The sequence below is a fragment of the Amblyomma americanum genome, chromosome 1, assembly GCF_052857255.1.
Source record: "Amblyomma americanum isolate KBUSLIRL-KWMA chromosome 1, ASM5285725v1, whole genome shotgun sequence".
Taxonomy (NCBI): domain Eukaryota; kingdom Metazoa; phylum Arthropoda; class Arachnida; order Ixodida; family Ixodidae; genus Amblyomma; species Amblyomma americanum.
Genome location: NC_135497.1, coordinates 285,459,150 through 285,479,063, shown reverse-complemented (window position 1 = coordinate 285,479,063; position 19,914 = coordinate 285,459,150). Strand labels below are relative to the sequence as shown.

General features: G+C 44.9%; 1 protein-coding gene across 1 annotated transcript; it reads right to left on the bottom strand.

Annotated features, from left to right (window-relative positions):
* Positions 1–1,154: 1,154 nt before the first annotated feature.
* LOC144118642 (uncharacterized) lies at positions 1,155–18,831 on the bottom strand. The gene is made up of 9 exons (XM_077651520.1): positions 18,243–18,831; positions 15,837–16,045; positions 11,457–11,577; positions 9,742–9,829; positions 9,564–9,661; positions 8,583–8,768; positions 2,439–2,532; positions 1,451–1,552; positions 1,155–1,350 (listed from the first exon to the last, which is right to left on the bottom strand). Exons 1-9 carry the CDS (start codon positions 18,535–18,537, stop codon positions 1,155–1,157), a joined length of 1,389 nt encoding a protein of 462 aa, XP_077507646.1. The 5' UTR covers positions 18,538–18,831.
* Positions 18,832–19,914: the final 1,083 nt, after the last annotated feature.

The window sequence follows — 19,914 nt, the reverse complement described above, 5'->3', positions numbered from 1 at the left end:
TGGTCCATTCTTCCGGTATGTAGCAAAATGTTTCTTTTAAAGTTTTTTAATCGCTTGCAGTTAATGGCAAGAAAATGCAAGCCTGCCGATGGGAGATCTGTGGATATATTGGCTGTTATAGTGAAATCTTACAATATATGAAGAAATGGCGTTCATAAACTCTTTCTCGTTGAAAAATGCATTTGTCCTGAATGTCTGGGTACGGAAGAACAGACATCCTTCGTGTATATTGCTCAGTATTTAATCCCTTTTGAGTAACCTCATCTCAGTGTCCGCACTAGATATTTTTCGCCATTTATACTAGCCAAAGGGGCATGATATGCGTGCCTGCAGCGTAGTTTTTTTCTGTTATATCAGAAATATCAGGAGGAGCTTGAAGATCGACTGGAGCACGAGCGTTGTAAATTTCTCTGTTTCCAAACTGTTGGTAACCAAGCGTTATTTAATAAGCATCGAGCCTTTCGATTCCATTCGTATGCATACGCCTAAATTAGGTTTAATAATTCGTATACCTCTCTATACGGAACAAGGAAGCACAAGAACATCCTGCAATGCATAGAAAGATACACTGTGTTAATATTCAATATCGCATTCAAAGCCACACAGGACAGCATGCAGCCCAGCAGATTGGTAAGAAGTATTAATTGAACAAGGAAGTGGAGCTTTTAAACTAACACTATTACAAGTTTATTCCCCTCGTAGATACTTCTGTCGTGTACTTTGCTTTTTTTGTAGTATAAGTCTAAATGAACCTGAGATGCCTCGCTCGGGTAGTTGTTGACGTTCGTGAATTTTCTGAGCAAAATTTATTGAGATCTGCCGTAGATTTTCGAAGCATTACTGCTTTCGGATCGACGATGTGAACTACAAATGAATAATTTTGAATGAGGCTCAAAGATAAAAAAGACAAACTTCAGAAATATATTCGCTGAAGGCCCACAGATGAGGCAAGCTGGAAAAATAGGGCAAGAATAAAAACGACGACGAAATGAAGGGGACGCACACGAGCGCTCGTGTGTATCCTCTTTATTTCGTCGCCGTCTTTTTTTGCGCTATTTTTCCAACGTGCAACAACTCCAACTCGTTTGCATAGGCTTGTCAACACGTGAGGGATGCGCGCCGTTCGGTGGTACACGGGCTTGCTTGCAAAGTGATCAGGCAAAAGTGTAAATGCGGATACTTGCTGTTTCGTTGAGCGCGTTGAAGTTGTTCATGTGCGTGACTACCGTCCACCAGTTTTTTGCACACCTGTCTATCTGTTTCCCAAAAAGTTCTTGGTCAGCAGGTCCTTCAGCCATAGCTGGTAGCAGGAATGCAAAGAACACCACTAATACAACGGGCACCGTCAGTCTGGAGTAAATAAAAGTAGAAACACAGTAAGCAATGTAGTTTGTGCCTCACCTTAAAGCCGCGCCTAAGAACGGATGTTGAAGTTGTGTACTATGCTTACCTGACATATCGGTGGACTAAGATATGCAGGTAGGAACGCAAGCACTTCTTCGGAAGAAGCTCTTGATCGCCCACATTGACCATGTACGAAAACGTAAATCCTCTGTTGAAAGAAGCATTTTATTACGGCGGTGTCGTTTTACATGCAAATGCCTGAAGAAGGATGTCGCTGCCTTTTCGTAATGAACAGAATGCTCTCATCTACCCGCATTCCTTTTTCAAGGTTCTGGTAATAAACCTAGAATACATGAATTATTGCGATACTTCAAGTTAAACCACAAAAATGAATGACCCAAATGTTTTCTAAGGTCCCTCGAAGTGCCGGCCAACAGCAAAAAGGCCTTGGTATGGGTATGTGAAAACAGGAAGAAGATGGTGATATATTGTTTAATCAAAATGAATGTCCAGCAAACGTTCCTGAGAAGCATACTTTATTTTTCAGTGCAAGCTTCCATCGTATCGGGAAGTGCGCACATCTCATTTAGGCTCTTCTCCGTTTTCCTTCGTAGAATTGTTCAGATATTCGACCAACGCAATCACAAAAAGGCTTCTCCTGCTTCTTGTGGTGCAATAGCACTATTTCACTAGCAAAGCTGAAAAACCCAAGGTATGAATGAGGCCCCAACTTTTGACTTGACATATCACCTTTGGCCTTGGGCTTTGACCTTGACCTTGCATGAGGTTGCTTTGGAGGCGGTGTTCCCTCAAGTGCTTTTGAACGTCCTACTCGGTTTAGCCTCGTTAAAACCCTACCCTTTTTCATCCGTTTTTCCCCTGTGGCAGCAAGCGCGCAACTTGCCGTTCACACGCCTGACAAGCTATCCAATGGCGGGTGCTCTTAAGGTGGCGCGGTGACAAAATCAACGTGTCGAATGTACTAATGTTGGGAAAACATCGATGCACTAGTGGCGTAACAGTTAAGTACATAGCAGGATTGTGAAGTGTTCTCGACAGAGAATCAACTGCAAGTGTCAGCTTGCACGACTTACTGAATGAAGAAAAGGCTGGAAATGGATAGAAAAGCGTTTGTTACAAGCTGGAAATACACTCTGTCTCCAAGGTCAAATATTTTGAAGCCGGAATCTGAAAAAGAGAAGTTCGTGTTCATTCAAAGTCAGCAGCGTTAACATTAAAGTATATTCAATTCACGTTAATAATATGTAGTGCCTTGCTGCCTGAGCTTTACTGTGTGGGCATGACGGGCAGATAAATCTGCAGTTGTGTTCCTCACGACTCTAATTTCGTCCTGCTTACGAATATATGGTAGCGTAACGCCTTGAGCGACAGCATACAGAACAGCCTTAGGAATGCTAGTGACTCATTTTTTAACCACACTTTATTCTCGATGCTATATAAATAAAGAAAAAAATTGGAATGCAGTCAAAAGGAGAGATTCTTCTGCTCCCCATCTTAGATCTCCAGATGGTGCAGCTATTTTTGGGGATGAATGTGCCTCTGTATTAAATTCCATATTTTTCTTCGTCCTTTTCGGTCAGTCCAATCGCTACCATGTTTCCCGAGTATCCCAATATAGATTTTCATTTGATGAACGCAATCAGTTTTGATACAAGAGGAATTTTACGCATAATTGAAAGGCTTAAGGTGTCTTCATCCTGTGGGAGCGGTAACATATATTCGGAATATTTGTCATATACAAAGATGTACTCTTCTATAATCCTGACTAAACTTTTTGAGCCGTCGCTTGGTACAGGCGGCGTACTTAATGACTGGAAGGTTGGCAAGGTTATTCCTCTGCATAAGTGTGGTGATAGTCTCCTAATAACTATCGTCCAGTATCGCTCACTAGCATTCCATGTAAGGTCATCTTCTCTCATCTTGCACATTTTCAGAAGCTAATTGCGCAAAACATTCTCCTGTGAGAGCTTTCATGTTTCACTCATGACCTCCACTGTATTTTGACAGAGGGTCGCAGGCAGACGGCATATTCCTGGACTTTTCTAAAGCATGCGATAAAATCTCACATGAATTAATTCTCATTAAGCTGAATAGATTGAACATAGACGCTAACGTGCTCTCGTGGCTGCACACTCTTCTAACTAACAGATCTCAATTCGTAACGGCAAATAATACTGACTCAGTTTTTGCCAGTTGATTCCGGTGTGCCTCAGGGTTCAGTCTTGGCACCCTTGATTTTCCTCATATGTATAAATGACTTGCCGGCAAACTTTAGTTCATCAATTTGCCTCTTTGCGGATGATTGTGTTATCTATCGTAAAATTCACAACAAATATGACGTCTCTATCTTGCAATTGGATATTAACAGCATTTCCTAATGGTGTCAGCATTGTAATATGAATCTCGACATTGACAAGTTTAATGAATAAATGAAATGAACAGCGGCGCAAACAAGGACACTAACAAGAAAAGAACACCACAGTCTTAGTGTCCTTGTTCGCGCCGCCGTTCATTTCATCATGCACCAACTTGCCCCTCAGGCCGTTATTTTGACGACTTTAAGCACATGCGTGCCGCCCGCGTCACCGCAGCAGCTCCTACGTACTACCTCAACAATCCTCCTCTTGAATCTGTCTTTTCCTACAAATATTTAGGTGTTCACTTAACTAGTGGCGTCATGGAAACTGCATGTCCATCACCTAGTTAATAATGCTAACCGTACGCTTGACTACCTTACAAGAAACATTTAATGTTGTCCTAGCGCACTAAAACTTAACCATTACAAAACTGGTTCGTCCAGAACTGGAATATGCAGCTTCTCTCTGTGACACAGGCGTTCTTTCACTCATTACTGAACTAGAAAGTGTGCAGAATCGCGCATCCCGCTTTATATTGTCTACTTATCATCGCACTTACAGCGTGACTGCCATGAAGGCCTCCCTGTCATTGCCTCTTCTAATGAATTGTAGAAAAGTATTTCGGCTATGTTTATTTCATAAGTTTTTTCACTACAACCTGTATCTCTGACAGCAGCTTCTAACACGATCATCCTGCCCTTCATCACGCATTCATCACAACCTCAAGGTAAAAATTGACCGCCACAGTGGCTATGTCGTTATGGCGCTCGGCTGCTGGCCCGAAAGAAGCGGGCTCGATCCCTGCCGCAGCGGTCGAATTTCGATGGAGGCGAAATGCTATAGGCCCGTGTACTGTGCGATGTCAGTGCACGTTAAAGAACCCCAGGTTGTCGAAGCTTCCGGAGCCCTTCACTATGGCGTCCCTCATAGCCTCATCGCTTTGGGACGTTAAACCCCTATAACTCAATCAAGGTAGAAATTCAATCATGTCCCACTAAATGCCCCTTCATTGCTAGCACTTCGCCTTCTTCGTGCCATTGCGGAATTGCGGTTGTCGCTGCTTTTCGCGCAGCTGTCACTAACCTTTTTTGCTCCAATCTTTAACAGTGTATGTTTGCTGTCGTTTTTTGGTTTGTTTTTACTTTTTTGTGTTTTATGAACAAATTTACTGCATTGTTGGGTTGGTGCTGTTTTCGTACTCTAATATCTTGTTGCGCACTCGCGAATATTTATCCTATAATGACCATTTAGTTTTGTTCTATCTTTTTGCTGTTTTATGTTTTGTACTGCTTTGATTCACCCACTCCCCTCTGTAATGCCCTTCGGCCCTGAGGGTGAGTAAATAAATAATAAATTCTGCTGCGGGCTGTTGAGAATGTTAATTGTGCCTTCGGGATATTTCAGAGGTACAAGACTAGAATGTTTCGAACAGATCTATGTAAAATGTTAAGCGCTGACAGCATAACCAAAATTTGACCGCCTGAATTCGTGAAAAGTCTTTAATGCATCCAATTAAGCAGCGCAAGCAGATTGTATCCTAGAATACAGTTCACGTTTAGAACATTTGATGTTATTTATACAAGAACACACTGTAATCTGGTCGTGGAAAAGAAAGTCGACAACAGTATTCGCCTAGAGGGGTAAAGTGACGGCGCTATCACGTAGGTTCAGCATGCCGACTGTTGTAGTAACTAAAAAACTACGCTCTCGGTTTCTTAAAGTGTCTCATCATTATTATGAGAAAAAAATTTCCGATTCTCCCCACAAATATGTTATAGTTTGTTATGAGAACTACCAGCATAAGGAACGCCGCATACAAAAGACAATTCCGGTAACAGGTCTAAACCGAAAGTGTCTCAGCAAGAGGGATTTAGCACGTTTTCTGCAAATAAATCTCAAGCGATGCGCTGAATAAGCGACGTATAGTGGCAACATTTCTGCTTTTTTAGTGTATTTAAACAGGAAGGCAGGAGTTGTACCCAAAGCAATGACGTGAGTTTTGTTCAAGGTAAGCTCTATTATCGCATCTCCACTTAAATACCGCTTAACGCTTTCCTCACCGCTCCTATTCAAATCGTTCAATTTGAATGATGACGCGAAATGGCCCATTCTGCGCCAGTTTGGCCCCTTCTGGGCGAGTAAAGCACCGCTGTATGTTTAAAAAGTGCTGTACTTCATTATCCGATTCGGCTTTTACGTCGGCCGTATGAGGGAGTGTTTGTAAACTCTCTGCGAAGCCTGTCAAGGCGCCGCGAATACGGCGAGCATGAAGGTGGCGCCCTCGTCTCGCACCGACCCTACTCAGAAACGGCGATGTTCTCGCGATTCCGCAGCATCGACTTTGTAGATGTAATCGACAGCTTTGCGTGGATAGATGACGTACGTTCGTCGCATTTCAGTCCGGACCGAGACAACGTACGGCTCCACCCTGCCCGGACTATCGACAGCTGTCCATCTGTAACTTTCGTTTTCGCCGCTGCCGAGGAGAGTGGCGGCTTTCCGCTCCTCCATGAATGTATCCGGCACGTTTTGAACGATTCCGTGCCGCCAGGAGTGTAGCGGCTCGAGTTTTCTCCAACACGGCCCAGTGTGGACCTTTGGACTACCGCGGAGTATATCCCAAAGCGCTTCGGGCGAGGAACTGGTTTTTTTTCTTTACTAATCGGAATGTTTATCATGAGTTCTATCACTTTGAATACTCGTCTCTGACGTAGGAGCACACAAAATGCGCATTCCCGATTTTTATTCTCTTTTATGTTCTGACTCAGTATATTTTGAAAATGTTTTTTTTTCTTCGTAACCAGTACATAGGATTTTTTTTATTTATGTTATTAAAAAGGGATCTCTATTAGCTATACCATGATGCGCTGGAAAGAAAGGTTTTTATGTATATGGGTGAATAAACGTTTTTCACACCACCCTGAAATTACTTGTTTTCTCGAGGTAAGAGACGAGTTAAATTTAAAAGCGCCTGCCGCTCATGATAGTTCCAATAACATACTACCAACCTGGGAGAGGCGCAACACGTGCTGTGACGACCAATGATGGTCGCGGAAATATGGCCTTCCGTGCGCCTCTTGAAAGAAGCTGTCAGCTTCTTTGTACGTAGTCTGTCCTTTGTCCCAGGCCATCATGCGGAACAGTGCGCGCTGCTTGATTTAAATATGACGCTCAAAGCCGGCCTTGAAGCCACTGCGTGAAGTGCGACACATCTGAGTGCCTGCTTCCTCATGGGCACAGATGCGGCGCAAGCAACGAGAAGCACTTAACGGTCGGCAAGGCTGCTAAGAGAGGTTCTCTGCGAAGCAAGAAATTCAAACTTCGGTACAGAAGACGTGAAGCTGGGGCGAACAGCTCTCTACCAATATTTTAGTCAATGCAACACTGCCCTTTCAGCGCGAGAAATAAAAAAAAATGCCCGCTTCGCATATCTGTTCACCACACCAATGCGGCTTCGAGTAATTGCGACATGTCCAACATTCTGGGACAAAAATTTTGAGAATTGGAAAATTTTAGGTACTGTTATGAAGATATTGAATGTAATGAATGGTCCATTCTTCCGACGTGTCGCAAAATGTTTCTTTTAAAGTTTTTCCGTCGCCGTCATCGAGCAGTTAAGGCTGCCGTAGAAAACCAATGGGGAACGCTTTTGACGACAGCAGAAATGTGAATGGCAAAAAAAGGCAAGCCCGCCGACGGGAGATCAGGGGATATATTGATTGTTATGGTGAAACCTTACATTACAGAAAACAATTGCGTTCATGGATTATTTGCCGTTCTAGAAGTTTTTATCCAGAATTGTTGCGCATGCTCCTGCCCGCTTTTGTGTGCACCGCAAACACTGAGAGCGTGCACGGAGTATATTGGAGCGGACTTCATCTTAGAAAGAATGAAAACCTAAAATAACGATCTTCTTTTGCGCCCATTATTTATTTCACCACTTTACAGGGGTACTGAGAACAACTCTATCCAGGTACTGTTTTCAGCAAAAAAAAAAAAAATACATTCTATGAATCTTGCTGGCTAAGTTGATGCTTGTCCGGCAACAAAATCCCGATTCATCGTAGAGAAAATTGGATTCATAAACTCCTACCGCCAGTCGATTCAAACTCGGGACATCCTTGTCAAAAATGACTAGTTGCCGCCGTTTTGAATTAAATTGTCAATACAGCTTAGCCACTGGGACCGGCGCCGCCGTCGTCACGGAGGCCTAAGCAAGTCCAGTTGGCAGCTGGCACGTCTGCATTTTGCTTGTTCTTTCATACATTTAATTCTAAAGGTACGCGTATATGCTCGTTGTAATCAGAATAAAGCTCTCTAGAAGTGAGAGATAATATTTTGTCTTGTCCTTACGCCCTGTGCAGTGTCGACGCTACAAAAGTTCTAGCATTAAAAAGCCAACTTGCCAGGACAGTTGTGCCCCTGAATAGTTCGCGCTACAGTCTATCTGGAGGAGACGGGATTATATTATGCCACTGAGTGTATCCTACTGATAACCTGCCCGGACGTCCACGTGCGCTGCAAAAGCGCTTGATTAAAATGAATTGATTTTGAGCCCCGTGTTCGTTTTTTTTTCTTCATTTTATATTATCATCCTTGTGAGTACGCTTTTCGGAACGAAGTGTCACACCAGTGCACTCAAGCTTCAATGTTTGCTCAAGAGGTTGCAGTGAAAAAAGCCACTCATTGTAGAAGTGCATGTTACAGCGAAGCCTCCTCTGGGGTAGAAAGGTTTGTGGCTTGTTTTGTTACGTCATGTGCGGAAACTCGGAGTAAAAATGAACTCTGGTACTGTTCACACAAACAGTCGATGGAATCCAGGGAGTGTCGCATTTTCGTGCCGCACACGTTGAAACTTACGGTAGAACTCGGGCTGGATGAGTGTGTAAGAGTGGAAGAAGACCACCCAAAAGCACAGGATCAGCTTGGCTCCGCTGAAGAAGAGCAAATTTTGCCGCGGTGTTCCTTCGTAGTAGCTCACGTCGAACAGGCGTCGCGTGTTGGAGGCTACCGAGAACCAACACAGAACCGCGGCAGGTGCAGCCACTGCAGAGGTCCGCATTGACAAGGACGGGTGGTCAGGACATTTAAATATTGCCGTTGTCCTCAAATGTGTGAGAAATGGCATGCCATATGCAGCACTCTTACTGTGGAAATGCGACGTGACCATTTCAAGACACACGAGGCCGTGAATAAGACCAATCATATGATATGCAGAAAAGTAGATTTTTCGATGCATCAAAATCTATTGAGGCTGTAACCAGCTATCTGATTCCCAACCGAATTATAACTGCCAAAGTAGAGTTAGTATGCTGCCGAACATTAAGGCTGCCCTCAGGAGTGGTTGATGGTTTTGTTCGACGGATGGTGTGCTGCGAACTCTCACAAGGACGCGAAGTGGATAGTTATGCTGGTTGACCTCGGCGTACGCATGCGAATTCATCTGGGCCACTCTTGCAAGCCTTACTCGCTTGATTTTTCAAAGTGTTTGTTTTTCAATATTTCTATTTTTATTCTATGCCGCTGTATTGCATGCAGTTAAAATGAGCTATGGTGCTGGCTGTGTTGCATTATTATGTTAGCACACACTGTCCTGGAATAGAAGTGTAGGCACCGCTTCTCCGTTCTTCGCGGCAGTAAAGGGGGCTAAATGCAGCGAAAGTTCCCATTTTATTTAGGCAGATGTGGATTTCTTGATTTGTACCAACATTACAAAAGGCAACCGCGGTTTTTTTTCTGTCATTTGTGCTCACAAAATTAAGAGTAAAAATTTCAGCATCAAGCGGCAATTAAAAAAAAAGAAATCTTTGACCTTTTTTCATTCTTAGATTCAGTACTCACCAGCTTTCTTAGAGGGTTTTGTAGGGTCCTGTCGTTCCAGGTACCATTCTGTGATTGTTCCGACGCATAAAAGGAGCGCTAGAGAAGAAAACAGCGCGCTGAAAGAAATGTCAGCTTCTTGGAGTGGTTTTCATCCGGTACAGTAACAATTTAGAACAACTCGGGCACCGACACTTACATTGAGCAGGCCTGCAGTAGCGTAAGCGGTTTCGGATCATCCGTTCTGCAGCCTCGAACTGTGGCATTTACTCCGTATTGTCTCATGACTAAATCAAAAAAGAAACAGTATGTTAACATTAAAATACCCATGACCGATTCATTCATTCATTCATTCATTCATTCATTCATTCATTCATTCATTCATTCATTCATTCATTCATTCATTCATTCATTCGTTCGAGACAATAATACAGAACTATTGTCTTGGGGAACGTGGCTAGAGGCATTAAACCGCCTGACGTGGTCAAGTCACCGTGGGGCAAACAGCTGTTGAGACTCAAGCACAGGTCAAAACCGCATAAATATTGTTTTTAAAAGATCGAATATTCGAGACTAAATGTGTTTTTATCTATTTTTTTTGTGCAGGTCAAAAATCTCTACAGGCAAGAAAAACAAAATTGGGCATACAATTTTACTAGCAACGCATGGCTACGAAAATATATCTAAACATAAATGCATACCTATGATTGAATGTGACATTTGGACAGAAGTCATTGGTTACTCTTAAACGCTAATCTTCTTTTAAAAACAATTTATTCAGTGTTTTTTTTTAATTTCTTTAATGAATAAGCATTGGTTAATGGGTAGTGCATAATTAGATAGTGCTTTACCAACTCCTGTATCTGACAGTGTAATATCTGATATCCATAATTGGTTCGAGCACGGGGCTTGGTTTAATATTATTTCTAAAATTGTATGAACTTTTTTTCTGGTATTTTGTTTCTAAAAGACTTTTATCGGACCAGTATTGGCGATAAACTTCAAGACTTAGTCTTTATTTGTAGAGTTTACGTCCTTTGAGTGTTCCAAAATATTTAAACTAGTGCGCACAATTATCGGAAAACATCAGGTTACCAATAGCACGTAATGTAATTTTTTTGATTGGCTGCAGAGAATCTAAATTTGCTTTTGTCGTAGTTAGCCACACAAGTGAGATAGCTCAGGCGTGACTGTATAAGAGAGTAGTGTACATGTCACTTTAGAGTAAGCCTGTTATACGTAGTGGCACAGGCAGGAGCTTATTGGTTTACGTTTTTTTTTTATGGCAGCTCCACCATACTTTTTGTCACTTTAGAGTAGCTGGACTATAACACCTTAGTCTATTTAAGACGCCTAAAGCGTAAGAGAGATTAGTTTTATTGCGTCATTTTGCGCATTTCATAAGAGATTTACATGGAAAGTTACACTTTGGATTCTGGTGGCCGAAGACTGTTTTATGCCCACACCTTGAAATTCTAACCAGTTTCCTTAGACAGAATCAGTTTACCTTAGGCAGCAAAAAGCTGCTTTATATCAATCATGCAGTGAGCCCTGGGTCCTCTTTCTCGAACAATAAAGCCGACATTGTTTTTTTTTCTTCTGCTGGGACCAAATAAATGTGCTCGCAGTCATTAACAACCTCAAAGCGCTCTGTTATACCTGCAATCTGCGGCTAGGAAACAATATTTTATAACAGAGAACAGCGCTTTTACAGATATTGAAGAGTGTTAACGTTTACACAAGTATCTCGTTCTCCAAGGAACCAGCCTGATTTAGAAGCATCGAGCTCATTCTAATCTTTTCATGTCAATAAATGTGCATGCACAGGATAAAGAGGAGTGACCGAAAGTGAGTATGTCCGCATTCAAGGCATTGGAATATAATCACATCCTCGATACTATCTACTGCTCTTACTTGAACTGAACAGGAAATCTACTTCGGACTGTGAGCACAGCGACGGCACACAAATTCCCACTCTGATGTCGATGCTCTGAAATGCCGTGTCCGTCGTCGCTGTCAGTGGATTCCGCCGCCCCTGCAGAAATTTCGTCGCGAATATCATTACGCATGTGCATACAAAATTATGACCCAATGAGTAAACTTACAGAGCAGAAACTGCTCGTCATGCACGGAAAATTGTCTGCAAATATTCATTTGAAGCATCGTGAATAAGTCATACTGCGTGCCTTTCAACTGTATGTCACAATCGTACACTAACATACTGCGGCACTCAGCGTAAATACTATGGGCGCCAGTGCCATTAGAACATGGCATCACGTTTTGTTTGCCTTTGACGGAAACATAAGGGACACAGCTAAGGAACAAGCTTGCTAATGCAACTGAAAGGATGCCCTCCAACCAAGTGCGTCGACCTATTATCATGGTGTCGCGCTTGCACCTGTAAGCGTGCTCCAGCTACCAGCCACGGCAGGTGCAAGGCGGTGGACCTCTACGGCATGACGGTCGACGCCAATGGTTGGAGGGCCTCGCTTCAGGGTAGTTAGCAGCTTCTTTCTTGAATTTCATTCCACTATAGCAAGCTCAAGAGCATCGCCAAACGGCTCGTTCAGGAAGAATACAGCAGAACCAATTGTGCACCAACCGTGTTTGTAACAGTTTTCAGCGAGGCAGTTGCAAACTAAAAACAGCATGCGTTACTAACAATACACTTTGTCACCTTAGTTCATTAGCAGTAAAAAACAAGAAGTTCTTATCTTTAAAACTCATTGTTCGGCGCCATTATAAATTGCATTCGTTATAATTAAAGAGAGAACAGGTAGACGGGATTTTTGGCAACACAAGGCAAAATAAACAAGGATCGAGGAAGAGTCTCAGTCTGCTAGCCAATGCTCCGACAAGAGGACCTGGCTTCATTATACAAGTGACGTGTAAAGCTAAAAGGCCAAAATAAAGAAGCCGTTTCGTCAGCTTGCCTGCACTTAGATTTTTCTCATCACTCTCATGTTTAAAAACGGCATAAAGAGCAAATTCACATTTTAAATCATGAGATTTTAAAATAAACCAGTAATAAAGTCAAGTGAGAAATAACTCGTAGTCGTGTTTAATCATGTCCGGCATTTTTGGACAACAATTTTGAATATTGGAATGTTGTAAGGTACTGTTGTGGAAATATTTAAGATAAAGGTCAATTTTCCCAAAGCGTAGCAAAATCACTTTAAGCTTTTCTAGCCCTCGCATCGAGCCATCAAGACTGCCATAGAAAACCAATCGGGAACATTTTTGCTGATAGCAAAAAAGTTACAGCAAAAAGTGTAAGTCTGCTGTCGGGAGATCTGCGGATATACAGATTGCTATAATGAAATCGAACCATATATGAAAAATTGCGCTCATAAACTCTTTCCCGTTGAAAAATGCTTTCGTCCAGAATTAATGGGTATGGTGAGAAAAAGGTTAATCACCTCTCACCTCAGTTTTTCTCTTGCTTTTCGCCGTTAAAGTACTTGCGCTAAATTGCTTTTCATTCTTGCTCAGCACGCCCAAGATTAGGCATTAGGTAGAATCAAAATTATACAGACTTTCTGCCTCATACTACATCAATCCCAATTCGCTTTTTCTTGGTCATGCTTTCACAGCCACTTGATGGGTCTCGTTCGCGCTATTTTGCCACCGCGTCTTGCAAAATTTGAGTAAATGATGTAGCGGGCGGCGATGTGAATGCAAGGGCCAATATGTGCTCGTTCTTGTACTGATTTCGGTGTGATACGGGGCCGTAGCTAACTCTTGTTGGTACAGAGCTGATGCACGTTGTCTCAACCTCAAATTGTTTGCTCCTTCAGGAATTCCGTACAAATAACGGTTAATAAAGAAGTTATCCAATTTGCGGCCTGCTTGCTTCGGCTAAACCCATCACTTGTCAGGGTGTTGCTTAGGAAGTCTTAAAAGCCACTTTATATATTCTTGTTTACATTGGTTTGTCTGCTTCTGCACGTCTTAATGCAAATTTCTCTCACTGTTAGAAGAACTAAAACTCGGCATTAGAACTGCCGTAATACGTTTAGTCGCAAACTACAGCACCGGCTCCATAAAAAAACAACAAGGAAAGTGGCTTTTTATGATCCAGTGGCTAACTTGCTCGTCTTGCTGTGTTCTCGTTTTTGTTCCTGCCGCTTTTAATTCCGACACATCTCTCTCCCTTCAAAAATGTTAGAAGACGACCTCTGAACGGTTCAGGGTCTGTTTTTCTCTTTAGGTGACTGCCGCGTCGAAACTGATAGAGGTATACAACAACCGGTCTGCGAAAGGTATAAGAAGCCGCCTGTCACGGTGTCCGCTGCTTTTAATATGAATACAGGATGTTTACCACAGCAGCACCAGCAGCAGTGGCCCCCAACCGACGTGAGTCAAGCGCGGCGCCATCATCAAACACCTGCGTCCCAGTTCAGCGACCGAGCGTGCGCGCCGAAAGATTGCCTAATCGGAAGGTGGGCTGTGAATACATTTGACGGCAGCCAGTGCCGACGGTCGTCGTGCCATGTCCCATGCGGCTACAAGAATGTCACCCTTCGCTGATCACGCTGTTTCGCAGCATACTCTGAGATCTTTTTCTGCGATCTTGCCACATTTACGCGAGGCTGCAAGCACTGATCTGCCCACCTGCGCACATAGCGATATCGTTGTACACATGCAGACATTCGATGGAACGTTCGCCCTGTCCTTAGCTGATATAAACTGACTGAGTCGGAGTAACTTCGTTTCTTTACAGGCCCAGTCCAAGATTTTTCTGAAGGCATTCCTCAAAGATTTTCCCTCGAAGATTAGCGAATCGTCTGGGTGTCATGTCATATGGAGTATCATATGTGTAAATATACGTTTGTGTACCTCCACATAATAGGCTTCCATAATTGATAAGTCGGTTTCTCCGCAATGCATATGGCCCAGCTAATGGCGCCATTTGACACAAGTAACACAAAGATTCGACGCTGATTACGCATTCTAGCGCTTGATAAGTGCCCATGGTGTGCTTAGTGAAACCTCATAGACACTTCCTACGTCAAAAACTGCACCAACTGCGCGAATATCTCCTGCTTGGAGAAGCTGCCTGTTGTTCCGCGTTTATTAAGGCGGAAACTTGGGCTAGTTGGAAAGCGTTTGAAATCACTTTTGCTAGCGCTTAGTGCACACACCAGTGATTGATTGCCCCGAGGAAACTTGTGCGCTTGTGCCCGCTCGTGAACGGCGAGGCAATGAAGCCATGTGCACTACGAACCACCAAAAGAAGTTCATACCCTGCAAAATCAGTGTTGTCTATAAAATCCCGCTCACTTGTGGCAAGGTTTATATTGGGCAATGGGCAATCAGGACGATGCATATAATGAACGAATGAGAGAGCACCGCTTGGCAACGGAATCCATGTCAGCGGAGGGGGGGGGGGGGGGGATCTCGCTGCGCACTGCAAACGCTGTTTTATCGAACGGTACCATGGCGACCCTGACCCTGTACGTTGCACACCAATCTTTCAAGAAACAAGCATTCTAGGTAAAATAAAAAAAACTTAATCGCAACGTGAAATTTTTGGAGCTATGTGCATTGATAAAGAAGGTTCGAAATGCGTCAGAACCCCGTCTGTGAATCTATAAAAAAAGAAATGTTGTTCCTGAAGCGTGGCGTTGCCACTGCGCGTGTGTGAGTATCCGCATTTTGAAGTAACACGGTGGTTTGGGCTAGTTGGTTGCAGTTCATAATAGAGACAAGTTTCGCAGCATGAATAAAACGCACACAGAAGACAAGGACCAAACAAGACAGGACTGTGCTGCATAGTCCTGTCTTGTTTGTTCCTCGTCTTCTGTGGGCGTTTTATTCATGCTGCGAAACTTGTCTTCATTATGAAACGCATTTTGAGGTGGTTTAAATTGAATGTTTTTCGAATAAACGGCAGCTGAAGAAAAGTGTTCGTCAAGTGTAGTGTTCTTTTTCTCATGTGTTCACTAAGCGCTAGCTAAAATGATTTCAAAGGTGTTCCGCGTTTGGTTGGGCAAAGTGCCCTGCGAGGAAATAAACTGAAGAATTAAAAAATTCTCACATTGTAAACGCTGAAGTCCTTGCACGCACTTGTTTATTGATCAATTCATCCAACCCACGATCCATTCGTACTCTTATATATGTCTCTGCTGCACTGGTTATGCTCTTGGCGCAGGTATTGCTTTGGGGAGCAGGCAGGCTTATCGCAGCATGTGAAAGCCTCGCAACTGGCAGTCCTTGTGCTACAGATCAACTCTATACCGCTTACTGCAGCGTATGCTGATTCATAGTGCACGTGGACAATGCAGGACTCACGCGCAGCATGCCGGCGGCTTGGAAGCGCTCCACGAATCCGCGCATGGCGTCCTTGGGCAACTCGCTGAAGAGCGTGCAGTAGCGGCCCTTGAAGAGCACCTCGCCCTCGTAGCCGCGGAAGCGTGTCTTCAGGCACTGCTCGTAGCCGCCCAGGCTTACGAGGCTCCCTTCTAGCAGGTTGGTCGGCACCAGCCCGTTGGCCGTCACCACTGAGAAGATGAGTGGTGGCGACACGTTTTTAGGTGTTGATGATCTCAACCTCAGCAAATAAGAATGCGCGTTGCGTAATAGGTTACAGCTAAACGCATTGAACGAAAGCATATACCAAGACACCTGGTTCGCAGAGGCGGGTTGGTCCGCTTTAATGCTTCAGAAACAAATGCCCATTGCTGCAATGAAAGAGTGTCTGCGAGTTTTATCTTGCAAGATACTTTCCTTACAAATTAGAGTTTATTCCTTAACTTGTGATGACACTGCATACCAGAAAATATTAATTAACGCGTTCCTGCTCTTGCGCCGATGATCCTACTTGTGGTGATACGTACTTAATTTGTGCTTTATCGCTGAGGCTCTTTTTACATTCGATATTTTCTGCAACCGCAATGAGTTGCTGCGGTCTATGCAGTGTCTCGAAGCTGGTTTCTGGCCGCCGAGGCTACCTGGAAAACTAGGCCCTCTGTAACACCGCTATTTGCTAAAGAAATCATGACGTGGGTGCCTTCGTCCTAACAAATATGTACGGCGCGTCCCGCGTGACGAGTAGCCTAAAGCTGAATACAGCGCCGCTACACAGACCTACCCTGCCACCCTACTAAGCTGTAGTTGTGGCTGCCACGTGACTAGATAGTGCCACGTGACTAGATATGCTTTCTACTCCGCATCCTCTCTGTGTGCTGCTTAGACACTTCTGAGCGCTTCAAGTGGGAGGCTAGTGATTGGAGAGGGAAAACTGAATGTAATCCTGATTGGCGATTCCAGCTGGCCGAACACAAAGCTACTTTCGGAAGCCAGCAATCAAGAGGAAACCAAGGCCAGAGGACCGCAAACTGAAAGCCATTGAAAGTAGATTTGTGTCCTTCGTGTGGTTACACATTTATTCAGGCGCCGATCTCAACAGGTTAGAAGTGCACGCCATACTGCTTCTAATGTTGTTTTATGAGGCACAAGCTAGGGGTTGCTCTCCCACGTACAGTTCGAGTGGTGCCAGTGTTTGATATTTTAATAAAGTTCACGGCGTGTATTGTCGCTCCAGGATATTCAGTATAAATCTCCCCACTCTGCCGCCTTATGTTCTTAAATACACTTCGCAATTTTGACTTAAAAAAAAAACTGGGTTTTCTGGCAACGGCTTGTGAGGCGAAAAACAGTACTGGGAACGGTTTCAGTGAGCATGTGGACGGTTTATGTGGCTGAAACAGTCAGTAACTGTCTCCTCACCGCATGCCGCAGCACACGACCACTGAGTAAACCATAGTATGTGCTCTGACACATGACCTCACGGGAAGTGTCCCTGAGGCGAAGCGTGTTCTCGCGTGACCTTACCCATTTGCCTTTAGTTCCACTTGAACACGGCTTGTTTCTGTTAATGCCACCTTCGAGCTGGTATAGTAGTAGCTGCAGTTGCTTACGGAATCAGGCAGCACGTGTAAAAACTTAAATGATTTCTTTCAGCGCATTTACTTGGAAACGAAAAGGTCTGACTTTGGTTCATCATCACTGCGCTCAGTTTCAGTCTCTCGACTAGTTATGTACTTATTGAGGAAGTTTAATAATTTTGCGACTTTCATGTTCAGCACACTCCTGCGCCTGGGCGTACATAAAGGAGGAAATGAAAGGACGCTTTCTGAATTGTATGTCCGTGAGTCCTACAACCGACCAGGTGGCGTTAACCGTCTATCATCGAGACAAGGCCCTGGTGTGTGTGCGTGGACGAGCACGTGCGCCTTGCGCCGAGTATAGACCGCGCACAATGCAGCATCAGGAAGTTACTAGAGTTGTTCGCGTTAGTATTGCTTCCATTCTTCAGGTGCACTTACACATGGTTATATGGTTATTTGTTACTTGTGACATGTAGAAACGACACGTGGTTCGATCAGAGACGTCGCGGAAAAAAAAGCAACCTTGATTTGCGTCTTCCGCGAAATAAGGAGCGTAATCCATGTCCCTAGTATAGGGGCTTGGCCTGGCAACTTGTAGAGAAGTCGTTATACCGAAGACGAAAATTTCTACCCAGATTTCGTTTCCGCATCCCAAGCACCGGAATCAAGTGATTTCACTTCAGGTTTGCCTAACCTTTAGCGGAGTGGCTTAGACAAAAATGAGTGTCGCAACATACTTCTCCCTCCGTGAGTGGACAACTTCTGTGGCCACGACCACCTTTCCCTCCCGGTGCTCTCGTATACTTACTGCGCACCGCCCAGGGCTCCTTGAGTCTGAGGTGCAGAAAGAACTTGATCAGGCTTGAGGTGCAGGCACCGCTGAGCTCGGCGCTTCCCACAAACTCCGACACAAGAGGCAGCACTTTCTTAGAGAGCAGGCTGAGCGCCTCGTCCATGTCGGCCTCGAAGCTTTGCGGGGGCGCTTGGTTGACAGCTGCGCCCGCTGCGGAAGTGGTGGTTTCGTACACGCCTTCCGCTGCCGCCATCAGGTGGGCCACCACGTAGCTCAGGAGCGGAAGCCTGCTGTTCCTTGCCTTGCCCATCGCTTGTCCCCAGACGCCACGCGACTGGCTTGGGATGATTGCGTGCAGAGCGTCAGCGGGACGGGCAAGCCGGAGTGCTTGCTTTTTCTCTGACGTTGTCTAACAGCACGCAGTCGAGCAAGACAGAATCGCGCAGAGTTACGCGGACGCTGTGGGCTTTGGCAGGAGGCGAATGACCAGTAGATGGGGAGGGCAACAACTTAACGACAGGACAAAAGGGCGCAGAGTGCAGCTCCGGCGGACCTCCAGTGTCGAGTTGTCCGCATCATCGGGTCTTCGACTCGGAACACTGCTCCCAGCACGCTCCGCTAGGCACTAGGCACGACTGCGCTCAGATTGATGAGAGCGAAACGCGGGCGAGTAGCGATGAGGATGGCGAGAAGGAGGGAAGGAGAGAAGCAAAAACACGGACTCGTCTTCGGCTAGTGCGAGAGGCAAGTAGGCGAGGGGACTGAGCATGCCAGTGAGAGGCGCCCTAGGGGGCGGCATGAGGAGCAAAGAAATCGTTGCACGCCGCGCGGGCTACGGCGGCACGCTTGGTCGCTGCACGCCGATCGGCGGCCGGGTTCTTGCGTGAGTCTTTTGCATTCGGCAGCGTCACGGCCACTGCGAAGGACAAGGGCGGCGCTACATAACCGTTAAGACGACGCAGGCTAATGAGGAAGACAACGACGCGAACAGTTCATGCGGTGCGGTGGTACTTCCTAACACAAACAACGCAACTAGCCAGAGCCAAGGTGCAAAAGAAAGAGAAGCCATATGCGGAAGAGGAGAACCCTAATTCCTTTCTCAGCTGGCCACGCAGTCGGCTCGCTTGGGATCGAGAAGAAGGCTGCGGTACCAGAGGCACTCGTGAACGCGAATTCAGAGCGTGGGCAGCTTACCGCATGCCGGAGTGTGTTCTTAGCAGCAGCGCATTCTTTGTGTTTGCCGTTCCGTGAAATAATTTGCAGCCTGTGCTCCGTGCATCCATGCATGGTTGGTCGTGCATCACTCGTTCAGATTCTCACATGAACGTTCTGCCAGCCCAATTCAACCGTAAGAAGCGCTCTGCAGATTGCAGTTTTGGAACGAAAGCACTACTTGACACGGCTCCAACCAAAAATCTGATGGGAAGCATCAGAGTAACTCTGGTAGTTCCGAGGAGCCTCGCGCAATATGCAGCCAATGGGTGGAAGCTCGGGTAAGTTCGCAGGAGCGTCGCGCCAGCTGTTTCCAATGGGAGGATGACCTTGAGGGTGACTTTAGAAACCTCAAGTTCTCTTGTTTTCAGACCTTTCATGCAAGGGGTGCTTTCAGACATCTACTCGGTTAGCTACGTTGAAACATTACCACTTTTTTTCGTATATTGTAGTGAACAGCTCGATTTTTAATATG

Coding starts and splice junctions, on each gene's coding strand:
- LOC144118642 (XM_077651520.1), bottom strand. CDS start 18,537: ATGGGCAAGGCAAGGAACAGCAGGCTTCCGCTCCTGAGCTACGTGGTG. Junction 11,578..15,836: donor AAGCCGCCGGCATGCTGCGC/GTGAGTCCTGCA, acceptor AAATTTCTGCAG/GGGCGGCGGAATCCACTGAC. Junction 1,351..1,450: donor TTAGTCCACCGATATGTCAG/GTAAGCATAGTA, acceptor TATTTACTCCAG/ACTGACGGTGCCCGTTGTAT.